This window comes from Oncorhynchus kisutch, linkage group LG11, assembly GCF_002021735.2.
Source record: "Oncorhynchus kisutch isolate 150728-3 linkage group LG11, Okis_V2, whole genome shotgun sequence".
In the NCBI taxonomy this organism is placed as follows: Eukaryota; Metazoa; Chordata; class Actinopteri; order Salmoniformes; family Salmonidae; genus Oncorhynchus; species Oncorhynchus kisutch.
In genome coordinates, this window is record NC_034184.2 from 59,964,255 (window position 1) to 59,986,226 (window position 21,972).

General features: G+C 43.9%; 1 protein-coding gene across 1 annotated transcript in view; it reads right to left on the minus strand.

The window, feature by feature from the left end:
• Positions 1–21,972, minus strand: part of malrd1 (MAM and LDL receptor class A domain containing 1) — a 115,813-nt gene that overhangs the window by 56,210 nt on the left and 37,631 nt on the right. Inside the window, exons 11-19 of the mRNA XM_031835982.1 lie at positions 19,057–19,144; positions 18,638–18,817; positions 18,151–18,310; positions 13,368–13,524; positions 12,846–12,956; positions 11,112–11,325; positions 6,496–6,743; positions 4,660–4,839; positions 3,153–3,258 (exon numbers count right to left, since the gene is read on the minus strand). Of these exons, the coding sequence (XP_031691842.1) occupies positions 3,153–3,258; positions 4,660–4,839; positions 6,496–6,743; positions 11,112–11,325; positions 12,846–12,956; positions 13,368–13,524; positions 18,151–18,310; positions 18,638–18,817; positions 19,057–19,144 (1,444 nt within the window). The remainder of the gene's footprint in view (positions 1–3,152; positions 3,259–4,659; positions 4,840–6,495; positions 6,744–11,111; positions 11,326–12,845; positions 12,957–13,367; positions 13,525–18,150; positions 18,311–18,637; positions 18,818–19,056; positions 19,145–21,972) is intronic.

Here is a 21,972-nt window from a genome sequence, read left to right on the forward strand (position 1 = left end):
TCTTTCAGTCAGTGGCTTAGGAGGACAAAGGAGGGGAGCAGTAAGGCTTTGTGTCAGAAGGAGGGGGAGTAGACGGCTGAGAAGAGGGGGATTGTGGCTGTATAGGAGCCAGGCATTCCAGTGGGGTCAGACTTGGGGTTTGGGAGTATTAGAGAGGCGTGATGATGCGTGATGAAGAGGGGTGGTCCCAGTAATTCCAACAAAGAAAGGGGGATAAATCCCCTCTAATATTCTCTTCCACTTCTTCAGGTGCACAGGACCAGAAGGAATATGGTCCCACCATAGTGGCATGATGTGCACCCTATTCCCTATATAGTGCACTAATTTTGACCAGAGCCCTACCGTCAAAATTAGGGTATCACAAAAGGGAATAGGGTGCAATTTGGGGCCATACATGGACATGGAAAAAAAACAGGAAACCATTTTGCCTCTCAAAGGCAACGAAGAAAGAGTTTGGTCTACCATGACAATCATTTCCATACATTCAAGTCATTTCAAATGTTGAAAATTGTTTCTGCCTTTGTAAATAGCTGATTTTGTACTTGTATGCTCCAGACGGGGGTTCAAATGGTAATAAATCCATTTAAATAATGTATATGTGTTTGATTGAGCTAGCTGGGCTTAATGGACCAATCAGAAAGGTCCCAAAACTGCAAACCCTGCCCACTTAGCACTCCAAGCAGGATGGAGTAAACACTCAAAGTATTTGACAGATTTAAAATAGTTTTTGAACCCAGGTCTGATATGTTCTATCATAACAGCAAAGCCAAACTCTATTCCCCCATTCACCTCACCTCTCTCTCCCAATACCGAGGATTAATGGACTTTTATATGATGATCATTATGGGATATGATGGCTCAGAAGCCTGTACATTAAAAGTGGATCTAATTTAGTTGATGCCATTCCATTCACTCCATTCTAGCCATTATTATGAGCTGTCCTCGCCTCAGCAGCCTCCACTGGTACACAGGTACTGTAATGACCCACTGCCCTTCGACCCCATATACTCACCCTGGGTAGGATATTGTCCCCTGGTGGATTGGGGAGTATAAGAATCTGTGGCATCGGTGTTTATTGTCTGGTGGGTGGTGTGTTACTGACAACATGATCCATAACCATCACAGAGCAGCCGCATCCAGACTCTCAGCAATCTTACGGTAATGACCTGTTACAGCCATGAATCTCCTCTTGTATCAGGTGCTGTCCCACTGCTGTCTGATTACATTTGTCCCACATGGCTTTCCATCACTTTGGCTCATTCCCTCTCATCTGAATAGGCTGTCTCTCATCTCCCTGTCCTCCTCAACAACAGGCCCATTCTCCACCGTTTTTTGATGTGATTAGTCCACGGTCGTTACATGCCATTATACGTCATAAGCTACATATTAAATGGCAACATTGGGTCAAAAATAGTGCAATATATAGGGAATCGAGTACCATTTGGGAGATAGCCAGAGAGTAGAATCTCATAAAAGGCATGGATTTTAACATATGAGCTTGATTTTAAGCTTGATTTATCTGAGACAATTGCGCAAGTATTTTCAGATGCTATCACGTTCTTTCCGAGGAAAGGGGGGAGAGGAGGAAGAGCGAAAACAAGTTCAGCCGCATTTTGTTCATCATAGAAAATATATTTTTTTTTTAAAGGAAGAAGAGAGAAAGCCAGGTCGACCTTGCTTGTCTGGTGATCGGATTTATTTTGTAATTGATCTAGGAGATTGTGGGGCTGCCGTCCTTGGGATTGACTCGTTCCAAATGGAATATTAATGTCGGGGTAATGGTAGCAGTGGCCTCGTCTTCTAATGCACGTACACCAACCATCTGTATCGCTCCCTTAGATCTTCCCCTGCTCTCTGTTGCTTGTATCTCATTTTGTTTTATGAAGACATTTGACTACATTGTGTAATTCTGACTATATTAGAATACTATTCTAATATTCCCTTTCCAGTGCTATCAACGACCAAGGAATATAATATACAAGTGTGTTTAACATTAAAAAAAGTCCAGTGAGAGGACTAATGTGTACTGCCATTGGTCTGGACAAAATAATATTTCACGTATGAGAAAAGACAGCCATTTTCTCAACTATGTCCATAAGCCATTTTTTTAGGTCTCTCTCTGCATTGCAGGGGTTTCTTAAATTACGGGTTTGCATATAGTTCCATTTGGGAGAGACAAATTATTTTGTTTTCTTGGTGGGGGGGGGGGGGGGGGGGTGACATAACGCACAAATGTTTGTGAACCACAAACTCCGACTGACATAAGGATAATCCCAAAACTAGTGTAACATTTCAGAAAACGCAAATGCAAGCACGGCAATTGTCAAAAGAAAGAGCGAGCTGGATATCAACATATCATTAACAACATCCTTATATTCACACTGACTCCCGCCGACTCCCGCTGACTACCATTGGGCTGAGACTCCATTAAAGTCATGTGATGACTCATTAATGCCCGTGCCTGTTGGCAGACTCACAGCAGGCTAGGTTGCATTCTCAAACACATTCTGTGGCTGCGAGTAAGTCAGAGAGAGAGAAAGGAAGCAAGAAAGAGACATAGACGCACACAACAGGACTATTGTGTATAAGGCCCCTATAGTCCAGCCCAGCAGATCACTAGAGGTCCCTTAAAGAGGCCACACACAAAGCCTTCCCCATCCCCTCAAAACCCCCCTCTTCTCTCCCTCTCCTCTTCTCTCTTCCACTCAGACACCCAATACAACAGTAAAGCTATACATTAGAAAGGGCAATTATAGCTGCTATACACCACTGTGACAATGGGGCTAAATCAGTACACGTTGTTGTCCCTTTCTCTCATCTCTCGAGGGTTGGCTCGTAAAGAACAGGAAGAATGCAGAGGAAACGTACAATCATCTGAATGGAGACCAAGCCGTTCTTTATTCACTGACTGATACCGCTTGGTTCACTCAGTCATTTATGCCCGACTAACGTCTCAGATTAAGCCCTATTCCCTAAATAATGTACTACTTAGTTCTTTCTTCTCCCTCCTTCTTTCCTTCACCTGCACTAACGCGAAAAAACTGAACAGGCCAAAGTCAATTCCCAGTGGGTAGGTTTTCAGACTATTATGAAGGAGAGGAGACGAGGAGGTCACTTAAGAATATTGAGATGCACCCGGAGTGACATCATACCTGATGGGGGTGGAGTCTCCAGTGCTTCTGACGTAGACGAGAGCAGGCAGCCTGGTGAGAAGGTGATGTCATCCAGACAGATGTCCCCCTTGGCGCTGGGGCCCACCTTAGGATAGAATAAAATAGCATAATTGTTCCACAGGAAACTTTAGTTGTGGCAAGTCAGATAAGATAAAGAGAGTAAACATATACAGTGCCATGAAAAAGTGCTTGCCACCTTTCTAATGGGTCCCATTATGCCTGGCGAAAGCCAAACACTGCATTCCACAGCAGGAACCTCATACCAACGGTCAAGCAGGTCCCCAGTCTGCGGTTCCAACTTGCTTCAAGATGTCCACCATTGTTCCTGTACCCAAGAAAGCCAAGGTAACTGAACTAAATTACTATCACCTGTAGCACTCACTTCTGTCATCATGAATTGCTTTGAGAGGTTAGTTAAGGATCATATCACCTCTACCTTACCTGACACCCTAGACCTACTTCAATTTGCTTACCGCCCCAATAGATCCACTGACGATGCAATCGCCATTACACTGCCCTATCCCATCTGGACAAGAGGAATGTCAGTACCCTCCAAGCTCATCATCAAGCTTGGAGCCCTGGGTCTGAACCCTGCCCTGTGCAACTGGGTCCTGGACTCCCTGACAGGCCGCCACCAGGTGGTGAAGGTAGGAAAAAACACCTCCACTTCGCTGATCCTCAACATAGGGGCCCCACAAGGGTGCGTACTCATCTGCTAAATATGTGTATGTGACCAATAACATTTGATTTGATAGTGTGATGGTTTTGGGATGCTTTTTTGCCTTTGCGGGAACCATGAATTCTCTGCTCTGTATCAGAGAATTCGACGGGAGAATGTCAGGCAATCCATCTGTGAGCTGAAGCGCAGCTGAGTCATGCAGCAAGACAATGATCCAAAACACAATCAAGTCTACATGAAAATGGCTAAAAAGCAACACATTGTAAGTTTTGGAATGGCCTAGTCAAAGTCCAGACCTAATCCCAATTGTTGGGATGTTGTGGCAGGACTTAAAACGAGCAGCTCATGCTTGAAACCCCACAAATGTCGCTGAGTTAAAACAGTTCTGCATGCAAGAGTGGGCCAGAATTCCTCCACAGTGATTTGAGAGACTGATCAACAACGACAGGAAGCATTTGGTTGAAGTCATTGCAGCTAAAGGTGGCACAACCAGTTATTGAGTGCAATTACTTTTTCACATAGGGGAATTGGGTGTTGCTTAACTTTGCTAATTAAAGAAAGAAAGAATACATCTTTTTTTTATTCTTTGTAAACTCAGGTTCCCTTTATCTAATATTAGGTTTTGGTTGGAGATCTGATAACATTCAGTATTTCAGTATTAAAAAATATGCAAAAATAGAGAAAATCAGAAAGTGGGCAAATACGTTTTCATGGCACAGTAACAGCAACACTCACAGATACAAATGCTATGCCAGATATGCACAAGATGAACATAAGTCACAAGAATTCAATACAAATGTTCATCACCTTGCCCTCGAAGGTGACCCGGAAGTCTTCCTGAGAGGTCAGCTGGATGTCCCTCCTCTGCCAGTAGTTTCCCTGGTCTCCAGTCAGGTTGAGGAGGAGCTGGTGACCTGAGGAGCTGGTGACCTGGAACACGTTCAGCGTTCCAAAGCCGTCTCCAGACATGTGCAGGTAGAAGCGGATCTGGAGAAGGGAAGGGTCACACACACACACACACACACACACACACACAGTAAGTGACACACACAGAAAGTGACAAACATAGTGAAGTCATGCAAGTGTAGCCAAGTTGAATTAGTTAAACTAACTCGTCATCTTAAAACATCTCCATCTGTACCATCAAATTTCTAGCTGGATCAGCACAGACAGTCTGGGAAATACCATGATATTTAAGCAATGACAGACTTTCCTCGACTCATTAAAGTGAAGTTTAAATACCCCTGACTGGTAAAGGACCAAAAGGCTCCTTAACAGCTTCTACCTCCAAGACTGCTGAGCAATTAACATTGACCCCCCCACCCCCTCCATTTGTTTTGTACACTGCTGCTACGCGCTGTTTATTATCTATGCATAGTCACTTCACCCCTATCTACATGTACAAATGACCTCAACTAACCTGTAACCCCCGCACACTGACTCGGTACCGGTACCCCCTGTATATAGCCTCGTTATTGTTATGCTATTGTGTTACTTTTTATATTTGAACTTTTCTTGAACTGCACTGTTGGTTAAGGGTTTGTAAGTAAGCATTTCACGGTAAGATCTACACTTGTTGTATTCGGCGCATGAGACAAATACAGTTTGATTTGATTTGATTCAGTAAATCTGATCAAAGCAACACGCACCTGAGACTCATGCTTTCTGCCTTACCATTTACTTTTCACTGCAACACTCTTATTATGATCACTTGTTTCACCTCCCCGTAGACCATGAAAGCAATGCAAGAGGTCTATATACAAAGGTCATTTGTTGTGAACAAAAATCTCCGTAGCTCCATTCATTTCCTTCTATTTCCCCTGTTCATTACAGCTAGCCCACAAAGTCAGCCATTCAAACGCAGTGCTAAAGGAGTTTTCTACCAAATGCAACTAGATGCGGAGGGAGGGCGGGAGGCAGTGAGAAGACTAAACTACCGCTTCTTGTCTCCTCCCGCTCTTCCCCTCGCTCTGTTTAATTGGTGCCTGTCAGCTGTGTGTGTGATTGGTTGGCAGGTCCAGCCCGAGATGAGACAGACACAGTTCCGTACAAACGAGGCACTCAATAAGAAGGACTCAGACAGACTGACTGAGAGAAGAGAGATGGCTCCTTGACTCACCCACTGCACTGGCTGATCTCGTCACACACAGAGGTAGGAGATACTGACTGACCTAGTCCTTTATACATATTCCCCCAATTCTACTTCATAGTCTACCTAAACCTCCTCCCTTAATCTGTCTGTAGGTTTGTATGGTGGATTATAGGGGCGAGGGGGGGGGGGGGGGGGGGCATGATGGCATGATGGCCAGATTGGGAATTTAGCCAGGACCCTGAGGTTAACACCCCTATTCTTAAGATAAGTGACTTGGGATCTTTAGTGACCATAGAGAGTCAGGACACCCGTTTAACGTTGAATCCGAAAGACGGCACCCTACACAGGAAAATGTCCCACATCACCGCCCTGGGGCATTGGGATATTCTTTGGGGGGACCAGAGAAAAGAGTGCCTCCTACTAGCCCTCCAAAACCACTTCCAGCAGCATCTGGTCTCCCATCCAGGAACCGACCAGGACCAACGCTTGTGTCCATGTATTGATCATATGACCCTTTTATCTCGACCCAAAGGCCCTGACCTTTGCCTGACCTTGCACTGCTTGCTCCTGCGGCTGAGGAGGGGTCCAGAGATTCTAGCGGCGTCTCCGGTTGCCTGGGGGAAAGAGCTCTCCACATAGAGGTAGTGGCCAGACGGGTCCCGCAGGGTATGGTCAGTAGAGGGACCTGTGCCAGTGGTCGGTGTGCTGCCCGCTTTGATAAGCCAATCGAAATTGTCCTGCCGGCACTGGCGCCAGGAGCAGAGGTCAAACTCAAAGTTGCAGTGTCCGCTGAAGCCCTCTGTAAGAGAGTGAGAGAGAGAGAGAGAGAGAGAGACAGAGAGGAAGAGAGCTTCATTAGTCATTAGTATACTCACCATGACATAACGTCCACACTTGGCACACCACGTCATTTCGATGTGGATAATTGAGTAATATTTGGTTGAGACGTTGATCAAGGAGATTACAACCAACAGTGAGCTCCAAAAGGTATAGGGACAGTGACACATTCGTTGTTGTTTTGGCGCTATATTCCAGCACTTTGGATTTGTAAAGTGCAGACTGTCAGCTTTATTTTGAGGGTATTTTCATCTATATCGGGTGAACTGTTTATAAATGACAACACCTTTTGTACATAGCCCATTTAAGGGGACTAAAAGTATTGGGACAAAAGTAGTCAAAAGCTTTGTATTTGGTCCCATATTCCTAGCACGCAACGATCAACCCCCCCCCCCCCCCCCCCCTCCAAATGCTACCCTCTCCTGTTATTGTAATGGTGAGAGGCATGTCTTTGGGGTATGATATTTCAGGATACCCTCAAATGCAATGGTGTGTATTCATGGATGGATCAAATAAAAGTACCTTTTGTCTCTTTCTGTTTTCATCATTTCTTTCAATTCGCAAGTGGCTGATTCTCACAGGAGAAATCATCCAAGCGAGGGAAACAGTGCCCCTCTGTCTCAGTATGTGTAGCCCATCTATCTGATGCTGACTGGACCAAAAGAGTATAACATGTTGCTGCCGTTGCAAATTGATTGATTGATGTCAGCAAACATTTGGCCTCCCATGATAAAGACATTTTGAAAGAATTAGCCAATCAGCGTGGAGCGGGCTCAACATTGGGTTGTCCTGATGCAGCAAAACGCCCCCCAAGGGAGGTCAGTTTGGATATGGCTTCGAACCAATCAAATCATTTCCGAAGCAAAACAACATTTTCCAAAAAACTTGTCTGTTTCCGGTCTGCTTTGTGTTGATGTCCTGCAGCGGCACTTTCCTGAGCCAATGATGGAGATGGGAATTTGGACTTGTGGTTTTGACTTAATTCTCTGTACAGGCCAATGACTTTGATGGCGATTCTGATCTGACCATAAATTAATATATTGTGCCACTTACTAGATGTTGCCTAGTAAGCGCACGCTAACTAGCTAGCTAACTTACCTGGTACATTGTTGCCCATGCGAGGAAGTTAGGCTAGCAAGCATATTAGCTAGGTAGTTTATGACAACCAAAACTAAAAGTGTACTGTATGACAGAGCCATAGACAGTTGTGCCAACATGAGAGGAGGATGGCATTGGCATTCAACTAGTCTACAAGTAGGGTGAGTAAAAAAAAATGTTTTACTTGTACACACACGCACAAACAGAAATCAGTATCAAGGACAGCCACATGATTTTAAGCAACATTAATTGGACTAAATAGTTTACGGTGTCTTTAGGTTTGTTTTCAGTGTATTAAACTAAGCATATATAGCCTCGTTAATTTGATGATGTTTAAATGTTTAAGCTGAAACGGTGCTGGAATTAGCGGAGGCAGTTCCCCTGTTGTCTTTGTGCTGACGTGCAGGTAACTCTGTGGTTGTAAACCAGTAGTTGTTTAGTAAACTGTCCAAAACATTAACGTACTTGACCATGCTGCAGATTATAGAACTGTTTGTAACATGCACCATTTGGTTTGTGGACATCAACTGGCAGATGTTGCTCTCCGGTTTTGTGATGAAACAAGCGCATGTATAGTTGAGTTTATTCCGCCACTGTGTGACTGTTGTCTTTTTTTTTGTCGTAACGGCCTTATTGTAGACCACGGTGGCGTGCGAACGAAGGGGTTACAGAGCGAACGCCGCAGTTATCACCACAAAGGTTGTAAATATGCCTTTTTATTTTACTGGCTTGGCTTCCGAGAGATTTTACTCACGTACCCGCTACCGCTCAACTGAAAGCTGACATTCTGCCCTTTGACCTCATAGTCGTTGTATCATTTCAAACCCAAAGTGCTGGAGTACAGAGGCCAAACAACAACAAAAAAGCACTTTCCAAATACTTTGAGCTCACTGTATATTCACCCACTCAAAAAACAGCCTAAAGTTATGACAATTAATCACTAACTGTGTAAAAGCAGTCTCGCAAACCCGACCCTAGGCAAGAGCAGTGTATGCTGTAGCTATGGATACATCATGGGAGGCAACTGTCTGCCTAGGGAGACTAATCTAATAGCACAACCAAACTCCAATGGAAAAACAATGTCAGATTTTTTGGTTTAGTCGTCACCGAAATGTTTACCGCCGTGCTTTCAATGATTTAAAAGCACAGCGAATTTCAAATGGGAGTACAATGTCAGCTATTTTGTTCATTTACACAACAGATGAATGTGTTATCACTGTGCTTCATCTAATAGCAGAACCAAACGACTGGGATTGCAGTTGAGAATACATTAGAAATGTAGGCTACATGGTGCAAGTGATTAATGTCGTTCGAGATTCTGCACAGATAATTACAGCAATTGAGAAGATAATATGATTACATAACAAGACATTCATATTTACATAATGCTCAAAATGTGGCCATGGATGCGTTACTCATTTTAAGGTTGAATGTTACATTAGATTGTACAATTAATAAAAAACACCATTGCCACCACAGTAATGGCCTATTTATTGCCTTACCTCCCTACTCTTCTACATTTGCACACACCGTACATACAGTTGAAGTCAGAAGTTTACATACACCATAGCCAAATACATTTAAACTAAATTTTCACAATTCCTGACATTTAATCCTAGTAAAGATTCCGTTTTAGGTCAGTTAGGATCACCACTTTATTTCAAGAATGTGAAATGTCAGAATAATAAGAGTGAATGATTTATTTCGGCCTTTATTTCTTTCATCACATTCCCAGTGGGTCAGAAGTTTACATACACTCAATTAGTATTTGGTAGCATTGCCTTTAAATTGTTTAACTTAAGCCTTCCACAAGCTTCCCACAATAAGTTGGGTGAATTTTGGCCCATTCCTCCTGACAGAGCTGGTGAAACTGAGTCAAGTTTGTAGGCCTCCTTGCTCGCTCACACTTTTTCAGTTATGCCCACAAATATTCTATAGGATTGAGGTCAGGGCTTTGTGATGGCCACTCCAATACCTTAACTTTGTTGTCCTTAAGCCATTTTGCCACAACTTTGGAAGTATGCTTGGGGTCATTGTCCATTTGGAAGAACAATTTGCGACCAAGCATTAACTTCCTGACTGATGTCTTGAGATGTTGCTTCAATATATCCACATCATTTTCCTCACTCATGGTGCCATCTATTTTGTGAAGTGCACCAGTCCCTCCTGCAGCAAAGGACCCCCACAACATGATGCTACCACCCCCGTGCTTCACGGTTGGGATGGTGTTCTTCGGCTTGCAAGCATCCCCCTTTTTCCTCCAAACATAACAAATGGTCATTATGTCCTAACCGGTCTATTTCTATGTCGATATAGGACTCGTTTTACTGTGGATATAGATACTTTTGTACCTGCTTCCTCCAGCATCTTCACAAGGTCGTTTGCTGTTGTTCTGGGATTGATTTGTACTTTTCGCACAAAAGTAAGTTAATCTCTAGGAGACAGAACGCGTCTCCTTCCTGAGCGGTATTACGGCTGTGTGGCCCCATGGTGTTTATACTTGCGTACTATTGTTTGTACAGATGAAGTTGGTACCTTCAGGCATTTAACAATTGCTCCCAATGATGAACCAGACTTGTGGAGGTCTACAATTTTTTTTCTGAGGTCTTGGCTGATTTCTTTTGATTTTCCCATGATGTCAAGCAAAGAGGCACTGAGTTTGAAGGTAGGCATTGAAATACATCCACAGGTACACCTCCAATTGACTCAAATGATGTCAATTAGGCTATCAGAAGCTTCTAAAGCCATGACATCATTTTCGGGCATTTTCCAAGCTGTTTAAGGCACAGTCAACTTAGTGTATGTCAACTTCTGACCCACTGGAATTGTGATACAGTGAATTATAAGTGAAATAATCTGTCTGTTAAACAATTGTTGGAAAAATGACTTGTGTCATGCACGAAGTAGATGTCCTAACCGACTTGCCAAAATTATAGTTTGTTTACAATACATTTGTGGTGTGGTTGAAAAACGACTTTTTTTTTTCTATTGTGTTATTGACTGTACGTTTGCTTATGTGTAACTCTGTGTTGTTGTTTTTGTCTCACTGCTTTACTTTATCTTGGCCAGGTTGCAGTTGTAAATGAGAACTTGTTCTCAACTGGCCTACCTGGTTAAATAAAAAATAAATACATCAAAATAAATCACACAAAATTCAACAAAAGCTGCTGTAAATAACACTGTTCTTTAATTAATTATTATCAAACGGGCAGGCGAAGGGTCTCTCACTCACTGCAGATGTAGGGGTCCTCGTCGGAGCCATCTCCACAGTGGTTGAGGAAGTCACACAGGTTGTCCTCTGGGATGCAGTATCCATTGGAGCAGGTGTACTCCTCAGGCCCACACGGCTGCTCTGGGCTGAGGGGAGGGGTGCAGTTCTGGAAGGTCACGTCATCCACCACCACATCTCCCATGTAGCTGATCCCCCGCTTGGCCTGGAAGATTACCTAAATGACAGACAGGATTGAAATAAGCCATCTGTCCAAGTCTTTCAATGCTTGAAGTAACACCCAAATACTTATAAATCAACAAAACTGTCTAGTACCATAAATAAACTAGCAAATTCACAATAACATGTCATTAGTCTCGTTCTCAGCCATCTTCACTATAATCCTGGTAAGCAAGGCTAAACATGACACAAACACAATTAAACCCAACATACCAGGGCATCCCAAATGGTACCTGGTCAAAAGAAGGGCACTATAAAGGGAATAAGGTTCCACTTAGGATCTAGCCCAAAATCACCAACTGTATACTACACAAGCAGCTCATCCTTCAAATTGCTGAGTCATGTACAAGTAACTGCCAAAATAAAGGAAACACTTGAGTAAATGAGCGACACAAAGTATATTGAAAGCAGGTGTTTCCACACAGGTGAGGTTTTCTGAGTTAATTCAGCAATTAACATCCCATCATGCTTAGGGTCATGTATAAAATGCACAGTTGCCTATTATTTTGGCTACCGTGGCTAGAAGAAGAGATCTCAGCGACGTTAAAAGAGTGGTCTCAAAGGAGCATAGGCGGTTTTAAGGGTGTGTGTATGAACACTTATGGGAGATTCTAGAGAGATACCTAAGACAGTGTTTTTCACCACCATCAACAAAACACCAAATTATGGAATCCTCATGGACTAATGGTGTCGCATCCCTCCAATAGAGTTCCAGACACTTGTAGAATATATTCCAAGACGTATTGAAGCTGTTTTGGTGGCTCGTGGTGGCCCAACGCCTTTAAGACACTAAGTTGGTGTTTCCTTTATTTGGACAGTTACCTGTATTTCACATGAGAGAGAGGACCTGGGCTGATTAAGTGCTTTGTGGGAGAGAGAAAGGGCACTGAAGCTCTGATGGGAAGAAAGCTGCTCTTGAACACACCGCTTCAGTGCTAAAGGACACACTGATTGCTCTATCTGAATGGCTGATCTGACTGGGCCCGGTTGACAAAGGTTAATGGACATCAGTACAAAGGTCAGGGGATGTGTTGCTAAAATTGCTATTTCACTGTTGATGTCAGGTCTTGTTTCTGGTAGGGTGAACTCAGCCATTGGATAGCATGCGGTTTCTTCCTAGATAGCTTCCGTCTAGGGAGATTTTCCTGGCCACTGTGCTTTTGCATTTGCTTTGCTTGCTCTTTGGGGTTTAGGCCCGGTATCTGTAAAGCATTTTGTGGCAACTGCTGATGTAAAAAAAAGGGCTTTATAAAATAAATGTGATTAATTCTCTTTACAGAGTCAAACAATCAATCTGTGGCTGTGTGAGTCAAAATCCTCGTAGTGTAACAGTCAAGCATGAATGCCCCCCCCCCCCCCCCCCCCAAAAAAAAAGAGTCCACAAAACAAAACCGTTTTATATTTTAGTCATTTAGCGGACCCTCTTATCCAGCATGAATAAGCATGAATCACTCCACAAGACCTGTGACAGATGGATTTATGGACTTGGTTCTCTCCAAGACGAGATGATTGACAGACCTGGAAGTCATGGTCGATTCCGAGAAACACTTCTCCACGTCTCCATTTGTTGCCTTGGTTACCAGTCTGGGACCACACTTCATGGGTGACATTTCCATACTTCAATAACACCTGTGAAATACAGTAAGAAAATCTCACAATTGTACCACAGCTTTGTGATAAAAACATTGTCATGGCCATTGGCTGTATTTTATTCACCATATGGTATATTGTGGTACTTTTGAGATACTGAGAACAAAATATGTTTAAGTTTATGTAAAAAATTAGAAAGAAAACAAATTAAAGCCTTCCATAAAAAAACAAAGGCTTTTTAATTTAGATGACAAAATAAGTGCCATGTTTTTTGTTGCAGGCTTTTAGTTTCACCATTGTTTTTAAGATACAACTTATTCTCAGTCTATTTAGTCCCTTGTTTCCTATGAATACCATTTATATCTTTTTTTTTCCACAGAAACAACGCAACGCTTCTTATTTTCTCTTTTCTTGGTGATACATCTGAGAGACTCTATGGGATTCATTCACCTGCAGGGTTCCCACAGTGAAGCCGCTCATGTGATACCAGAATCCCAAGGTGCACTGGGGTCCAGTGGAGGAGATGACAGGGGTCTGCAGGTCGGTGATGTGGCCGTAACCACCGTTGGAGCTGTCTGCATACATGTACCAACCCTCTGGACTGCCACTAGTGTAGAGACAAGAAGAGGGGCGGTTAGAGGTTCACATTTATTAACACAATTCAATTGAATTCAAACAACTTTATTTGTCACCATGGGGCAATTCTATTTAAGGCTATAAGCCGTGATTCAGACACACACAACAAATGGAGACAATAAATAGAGATGACCATGAAAGACAATTACCTTAAAGTGCAATACAATATATATGATAATGAATATAAACTGTAGAAAGTATTAGTTTATGGGAAATAGGGTTGGGTAAGAACAAATACTGTAATTGTCACACCCTGATCTGTTTCACCTGTCTTGTGCTTGTCTCTACCCCCCTCCAGGTGTCACCCATTTTCCCCTGTGCATTTATACCTGTGCTTCCTGTTTGTCTGTTGCCAGTTTGTCTTGTCTCGTCAAGCTGAACAGCGTGTTATTCCGTGTCTCTTTAGTCCCTGTTAAGTCCCGTTCTGCCCGCCCTGACCCTGACCCTGCCTGCCATTCTGTACCTTACGGAGTCTGCCCCTGGAGTGGAAGACAGCCTTCGACGCGGCTAGCGGATGCTACGTATACCTGGTGATGCCATTCGGTCTGACCAATGCTCCTGCTGTGTTCCAGGTCCTGGTTAATAACGTTCTCCGTGACATTTTGAACCGGTTTGTGTTCGTCTACCTCGACGGCATCCTCGTCTTTTCCCGCTCAGCTCAAGTACACGCTCTCCAAGTCCGCCAAGTCCTCCACCGTCTCCCACCCCACACATAGTGTCCGCCCACAGAGGCAGGTCACTGAAACTCATCTATCTCTCCCTGTACTAGACCCAGGCCCCTACAGATTGTCAATCACAGTCATCCTTTACAACCATGGGAGAATAGAGCAGAGGGCTGCGATTCGCTTGACTGCTTTCATCCACCTCCATAAGCTCACAGCTCCCTGGATACCATGCCTCTCCACCCTTCCTACCCAAGAGAGGAGAGGCTCCCCTTGGGCTTGGAGAAGACCAGTTCCCCCTCTCACTTCCATGGCTGCCGGAGCTTAGTGATCGTCTGTTACTGAAGAGTAAAGGACTGCAGCAGGAGTGAGGGAAAGAGGGAGGAGGAAGGGAGGGAAAAGGGATGATTGCACCTGTCCTCTGGCCCACTTGCTACAAGAGGAAAGGACAGGAAATGACAGTAATAGAGTGGAGGAGTTGATTTCTGCTCTCACTGTCAACCCCTCAGATAGGCAATCATAGCCCAGACAGGTAACCATCTGAAACATCATTACTCAGTTTCAGAGGATGTCTCAGAGGGCTGTGATGGCGTTTTTGACCCCGGTGTGTGTGTGTAGAAATGGTCATTGAAATTGTTATTGTAAAATATATATCTTTCTTTACATTTCCTTAGTATATCAGGTATTTTTTTTAAATATATTTTGTGATCAAATAAAGAAAAGTATGTTCCTCATTTACATATATACACTGGGTGTATTTCCCACATGAATAAATTCATATAAATTGGTGGAACAGGGCTGCAACCACAACACACCTGCCGTGTCTAGGCCTACCTGCACTCACCTGCCGTGTCTAGGCCTACCTGCACTCACCTGCCGTGTCTAGGCCTACCTGCACTCACCTGCCGTGTCTAGGCCTACCTGCACTCACCTGCCGTGTCTAGGCCTACCTGCACTCACCTGCCGTGTCTAGGCCTACCTGCACTCACCTGCCGTGTCTAGGCCTACCTGCACTCACCTGCCGTGTCTAGGCCTACCTGCACTCACCTGCCGTGTCTAGGCCTACCTGCACTCACCTGCCGTGTCTAGGCCTACCTGCACTCACCTGCCGTGTCTAGGCCTACCTGCACTCACCTGCCGTGTCTAGGCCTACCTGCACTCACCTGCCGTGTCTAGGCCTACCTGCACTCACCTGCCGTGTCTAGGCCTACCTGCACTCACCTGCCGTGTCTAGGCCTACCTGCACTCACCTGCCGTGTCTAGGCCTACCTGCACTCACCTGCCGTGTCTAGACTGCCTCATTAATTACTGTTGTCATGTTCTCTTGCATAATTCAACAAGTGTGTCAAGAGAAGGATACCCACGCATTTAAAAATCTAAACTCTTGGCTCTAGATTACACCCATCTATACATACTTTACAATGTCTGCAAGATTAGACATTTTCATTTATATTTATTTATTTCACCTTTTATTTAACCAGTCGGGTTAACCAGTTCTCATTTACAACTGGCCAAGCCAAAGCAAAGCAGTGTGACACAGACAACACAGAGTTACACATGGAGGAAAATAAACAAGCCAATGACACAGTAGAGACAAAAAAGAAAGTCTATGTACATTGTGTGCAAAAGGCATGAGGAGGTAGGCAATAAATAGGCCATAGGAGCAAATAATTACAATTTAGTGGATGAACACTGGAGTGATAAATGAGCAGATGATGATGTGCAAGTAGAGATACTGGTGTCAAAAGAGCAGAAAAGTAAATAAAATAAAAACAGTATGGGGATGAGGTAGGTAGATTGGGTGGGCTATTTACAGATGGACTATGTACAGCTGCAGCAATCGGTTAGCTGCTCAGAAAGTTTATGTTTAAAGTTGGTGAGGGAAATAAAAGTCTCGAACTTCAGTGATTTTTGAAATTTGTTCCAGTCACTGGCAGCAGAGAACTGGAAGGAAAGGCGGCCAAATGAGGTGTTGGCTTTGGGGATGATCAGTGAGATATACCTGCTGGAACGTGTGCCATGGGTGGGTGTTGTTATCGTGACGTATAGACGTATAGATGACCTGGAGCCAGTGGGTCTAGCGACGAATATGTAGTGAGGGCCAGCCGACAATAGCACACAGGTCACAGTGGTGGGTGGTATAAGGTGATTTGGTAACAAAATGGATGGCACTGTGATAGACTGCATCCAGTTTGCTGAGTAGAGTATTGGAAGCTATTTTGTAGATGACATCGCCGAAGTCGAGGATCGGTAGGATAGTCAGTTTTACTAGGGTAAGTTTGGCGGCGTGAGTGAAGGAGGCTTTGTTGTGAAATAGAAAGCCGATTCTAGATTTGATTTTGGATTGGAGATGTTTAATATGAGTCTGGAAGGAGCGTTTACAGTCTAACCAGACACCTAGGTATTTATAGTTGTCCACATATTCTAGGTCGGAACCGTCCAGGGTGGTGATGCTAGTCGGGCGGGCGGGTGCGGGCAGCGAATGGTTGAAAAGCATGCATTTGGTTTTACTAGTGTTTAAGAGCAGTTGGAGGCCACGGAAGGAGTGTTGTATGGCATTGAAGCTCATTTGGAGGTTAGTTAGCACAGTGTCCAAGGAAGGGCCATAAGTATACAGAATGGTGTCGTCTGCGTAGAGGTGGATCTGGGAATCGCCCGCAGCAAGAGTGACATCATTGATATATACAGAGAAAAGAGTCAGCCCGAGAATTGAACCCTGTGGCACCCCCATAGAGACTGCCAGAGGTCCGGACAGTGACACACTGAACTCTGTCTGCAAAGTAGTTGGTGAACCAGGTGAGGCAGTCATTCGGAAAACCAAGGCTATTGAGTCTGCCGATAAGAATACGGTGATTGGCCAAGTCGATGAAGACGGCTGCACAGTACTGTCTTTTATCGATGGCGGTTATGATATCGTTTAGTACCTTGAGCGTGGCTGAGGTGCACCCGTGACCGACTCGGAAACCGGATTGCACAGCGAAGAAGGTATGGTGGGATTCGAAATGGTCAGTTATCTGTTTTTTAACTTGGCTTTTGAAGACTTTAGATAGGCAGGGCAGGATGGATATAGGTCTGTAACAGTTTGGGTCTAGAGTATCACCCCCTTTGACGAGGTGGATGACCGCGTCAGCTTTCCAATCTTTAGCGATCTTGGGCGGTTGAAGAGAGGTTGAACAGGCTGGTAATCGGGGTTGCAACAATGGCGGCGGATAGTTAATCCGAGTGTTCATTTTCAGAAGTTGATTTCATTTTAGCGCATTTGATTTGTAAACCTTTCAACTGTATTAAATAAATTTTAAAAAATCAATTTGGGTGGCAGGTAGCCTAGTGTTTAGAGCGTTGGGCTAGTAACCGAAAGGTTGGTGGATTAAATTCCCGAGCTGACAAGGTAAAAATCTTTTGCTCTGCCCCTGAACAAGGCAGTTAACCCACTGTTCTTAGGCCGTCATTGTAAAGAATTTGTTCTTATTAACTGACTTGCCTAGTTAAATAAACATTAAAGAATATATATATGTTGTTAATTGCACAAAAAATCAACACCAACTAAAATAAAGTTACCTTTCTTGTGATGTAATTAGTGAGCCGATGCATTAAATCCCAGACGAAGCATTGGCATTCTTATAAATGCATCACAAGCCAATGTATTCCACTGAGCCCACTTCAGCCATTACCAGAGTGTGTTTGACAGGTCATTACAAATACAAACTTTGCGCGGTCGCTACATTAACGGGGAAAAACTAAGCAAGAGTCACTTCAGTAAAATGAAAGCCATCAATCCAGTGATATTTAAGTGACAAGTAGATTTTCAGATGGCTAAAAAGGAGTGATCCTCGGGTGGGCATGCACGTTGCTAGTGTGTGTGTGTGTGCACGTATGTGTGCCTGTACTGTACGTGTACGTGTGTGCCTGTGTCTGTGCATGTGTTTGTGACTCACAGGGTGTGGTCGATGACTGGCCGGTGGTACTGCTCTCCGAGGTGTACGGTGTTTCCCTGGTCAGGGAGCCAGCGGAATGAATGGAGCAGAACAGAGGGAGCAGGACTGACCCTCTCCCAGCCACATGCAACACCACCCTCAAAATCACATACCTCCTTTACTGGGGGACACAAACAAACAAACAAACAAATATTAGACAATACCTATGGTCTTTGAAAATTCTGAACAATTCTATTTCTGATTCAAGACAATTCTAGTGGTCTCTGTCTTCTCTGTGGATGAAGAGTGCACAGCAAGGACAGAAATCGGGTGGGAGAGAAAGAGAGAGAAGGGAAAGAGTCCAATAATCAAATTCTGGTCAAATCACAGCCCAGGGGCCATATGTATTTGCCTTTGAGACACACAGTTGAAAAATTTAAATGGGGAGGCAAAACCTTATCCTATATACACACGGTCCCTGATCTGAGGGAACAAGGTCACTACCCACCACAGTGCTGTTCATCCAACCCATCGGAGCAGTCATGTCTAAAGTCACACACCCTGCTCTGGTCCACACACTCTCCGTGCGCACCACACACAAACTTCCCCTCTGGGCAGATGTGGGGCTGGACTGTAGGGGCTTCCGTCGGGGGGAAGGGGGTGGTGGGGCTCACTGAGGGCAGGTCCCCTGAAACAAACAAATACACACAACACATCCAACAAACTGTAACTCAATCTAGAGTGGGACACAGTTTTACATGCTGGTGGTAAGGTATAACTACAATCGGAAATCTTCCTGAAGAAAAATGGTGTGCTTACCTCAGCTGTCCCAAAAATGTTTTATGGCAGGGGAAGTAGTCTAAATAATAATAATAAATGTTGAATATTGTTGAATAAGGGTCTTGCTGAAGTATGTATACTAATTACCATTATAGAGCACACAGTCCAGGAAGGACAGGTCATCAATGGCGATGTCTCCATTGAAGTCATCACCGACTGTGCCCTCGACCAGAATCTGCCAACACAAGCAACAATGTATGGCTCTGTGTGTGTGTGTGTGTGTGTGTGTGTGTGTATATGTTTGTTTTCCATCTAAGTGCAGTGTGTTATGCTGTACTTTATGGCAGTGTCCCAAATGGCAACTGATTCCCTATGTAGTGAACAGCTATATGGGCATTGGTCAATAGAAGTGCACTACATAGGGAATAGAGTGTAATTTGAGATGCAGTCATATGTCCCTTTCAGCCTCCTCAGCAGGTTCAGCCTATAGCCTGGTAACTGTTGCTCTACCAGGAGAGCAGCACAGTACGGAGAACAATTTACCTCAGAACACAGTTGTAGATTGTCGTTTCAGCATAAACCCAAAACGCTGAGTCCTGAGCAAGTCAAGCACTACAACCGGAGATGTAGTGCTGTTGTAGCACGGGGGAGTGGCACTCCCTCACTTTTTCCTATTAGAGAATACACGAAGCTGGTACAAATATTTCCGGAAAATAGATTCCGATAAATTCTAAATTAATACTGTTTAATTACCACAAAAATTCCATGAAAACGGTAGAATGGCAGACTAAATAAATGTGTAGACTATAGCAGCCTATAGGTAGGTAAATGGTGATTTCTTCCTTGTCTTCTCTCTCTCTCTCTCTCTGGGCCAAATGAGTTGGCAAAATCCGATGTAAGAAGAACTGTTAAAAGACAGAAAACTCTATCAGGGGTTGCTAAAACGGCTGTCCTCAAAACAGTTTTTTTTATGGACTTGGGGTTCATGTCGTATGCACTTGAACTCGCCCAACTGTCCATGTGCAAAAATTCAGATCCACCATATGAACCTTTCCATCATACCCATGTGATTTAGGATCCAAATTCACTGACTGTCCTTTCTGCACCAGGGATCGAAGGGGGCTCAAATCACTCATTAACCTTCATGAAGATTTGACCTACATCTAATAGTCCTACTCATCACTTATTTGTAATGTTACTATTATTACAAATAGAAGATTATCACTTCTCACAACGGTGATCGTTTACAATATCACACGATTCATTATTATTTTACATAACAGTACCGAACAGAGTAGCATATACCTCCTCAGTCATTTCTGATCTGAAACTGAATAGTAAAAAAAGGAACTACTCATGAGGCCAAAACTCAACAACGCGCGGCACTAGGCAGGATATGCAGTGCATTCGGACAGTTTTCAGACCCCTTGACTTTTTCCAAATTTTGTTAGCTTTCAATCTACAAACAATACCCCATAATGAGAAAGCAAAAGCAAAAGTATTCAGACCCTTTATTTAGTACTTTGTTGAAGTACCTTCAGCAGCGATTATGGCCTGGAGTCTTCTTGGGTATGATGCTACAAGCTTGGCACACCTGTATTTTGGGAGTTACCCCTATTCTTCTTTGTAGATCCTCTCAAGCTCTGTCAGGTTGGATGGGGAGCGTTGCTGCACAGCTACTTTCAGGTCTCTCCAGAGATGTTTAATCCTGTTCAAGTCCGGGCTCTGGCTGGGCCACTCAAGGACATTCAGAGACCCAAACCCACTCCTGCGTTGTCTAGTCTGTGTGCTTATGGTCATTGTCCTGTTTGAAGGTGAACCTTTGCCCCAGTCTGACTTCCTGAGCGCTCTGTACTTTTCTCCCTTCATCTTTTCGATCCTGACTAGTCTCCCAGTCTCTGCCGCTGAAAAACATCCCCACAGCGTGAACCACCACCATGGTTCACTGTAGGGATGGTGCCAGGTTTCCTCCCGACATGACGCTTGGCATTCAGGCCAAATAGTTCAATCTTGGTTTCATCAAACAAGAGAATCTTGTTTCTCATGGACTGAGAGTCTTTAGGTGCCTTTTGGCAAACTCCAAGAGGGCTGTCATGTGCCTTTTACTGAAGAGTGTCTTCTGTCTGGTCACTCTACCATAAAGGCCTGATTGGTGAAGTGCTGCAGAGATGGTTGTACTCCTGGAAGGTTCTCCCATCTCCACAGAGAAACTCTAGAGCTCTGTTAGAGTGAACATTGGGTTTTTGGTCACCTCCCTGACGAAGGCCCTTTTGGCCAGGCAGCCAGCTCTGGGAAGAGTCTTCCATTTAAGAATGATGGAGGCCACTGTGTTCTTGGGGACCTTCAATGCTGCAGACATTTTTTGGTACCCTTCCCCAGATCTGTGCCTTGACACAATCCTGTCGCGGATCTCTATGGACAATTCCTCCGACCTCATGGAATGTTTTTTTGCTCTAAAATGCACTGTCATTGGTGGGACCTTATATAGACAGGTGTGTGCCTTCCAAATCATGTCAAATCAATTGAATTAACCACAGGTGGACGCCAATCAAGTTGTAGAAACATCTCAAGGATGATCAATGGAAACAGGACGCACCTGAGCTCAATTTCGTGTCTGATAGCAAAGGGTTTGAATACTTATGTAAATAAGGTATTTCTGTTTTTTGGGTTTTTATATTTGCAAAAAAATTCTAAAAGCCTGTTTTCACTTTGTCATTTGGGGTATTGTGAGTAGGTTGATGAAGAAATAATATGTATTTAATCCATTTTAGAATCAGGCCGTAACACAACAAAAAGTCACGGTTCTGAATACTCTCCAATGGACTGTATGCTTTGATCAAAACAAAATAGGCCTACGAGAAAGGATAATAGTTTGATAACGCCGTATGCTTTAATTCGCTCACAAAACAGTCATTCAAAATCTAAATGCGTATTCCCATGAAACTGATCGAGATCAAATGATTGGCATGCAGTTTAACTTGGTGTTTGACAGGAATTACAAATGTAAATGTTCTTGTGACAATACGTGTGGGCATAGGCAGACATTGCAATTGGAGAATGTAT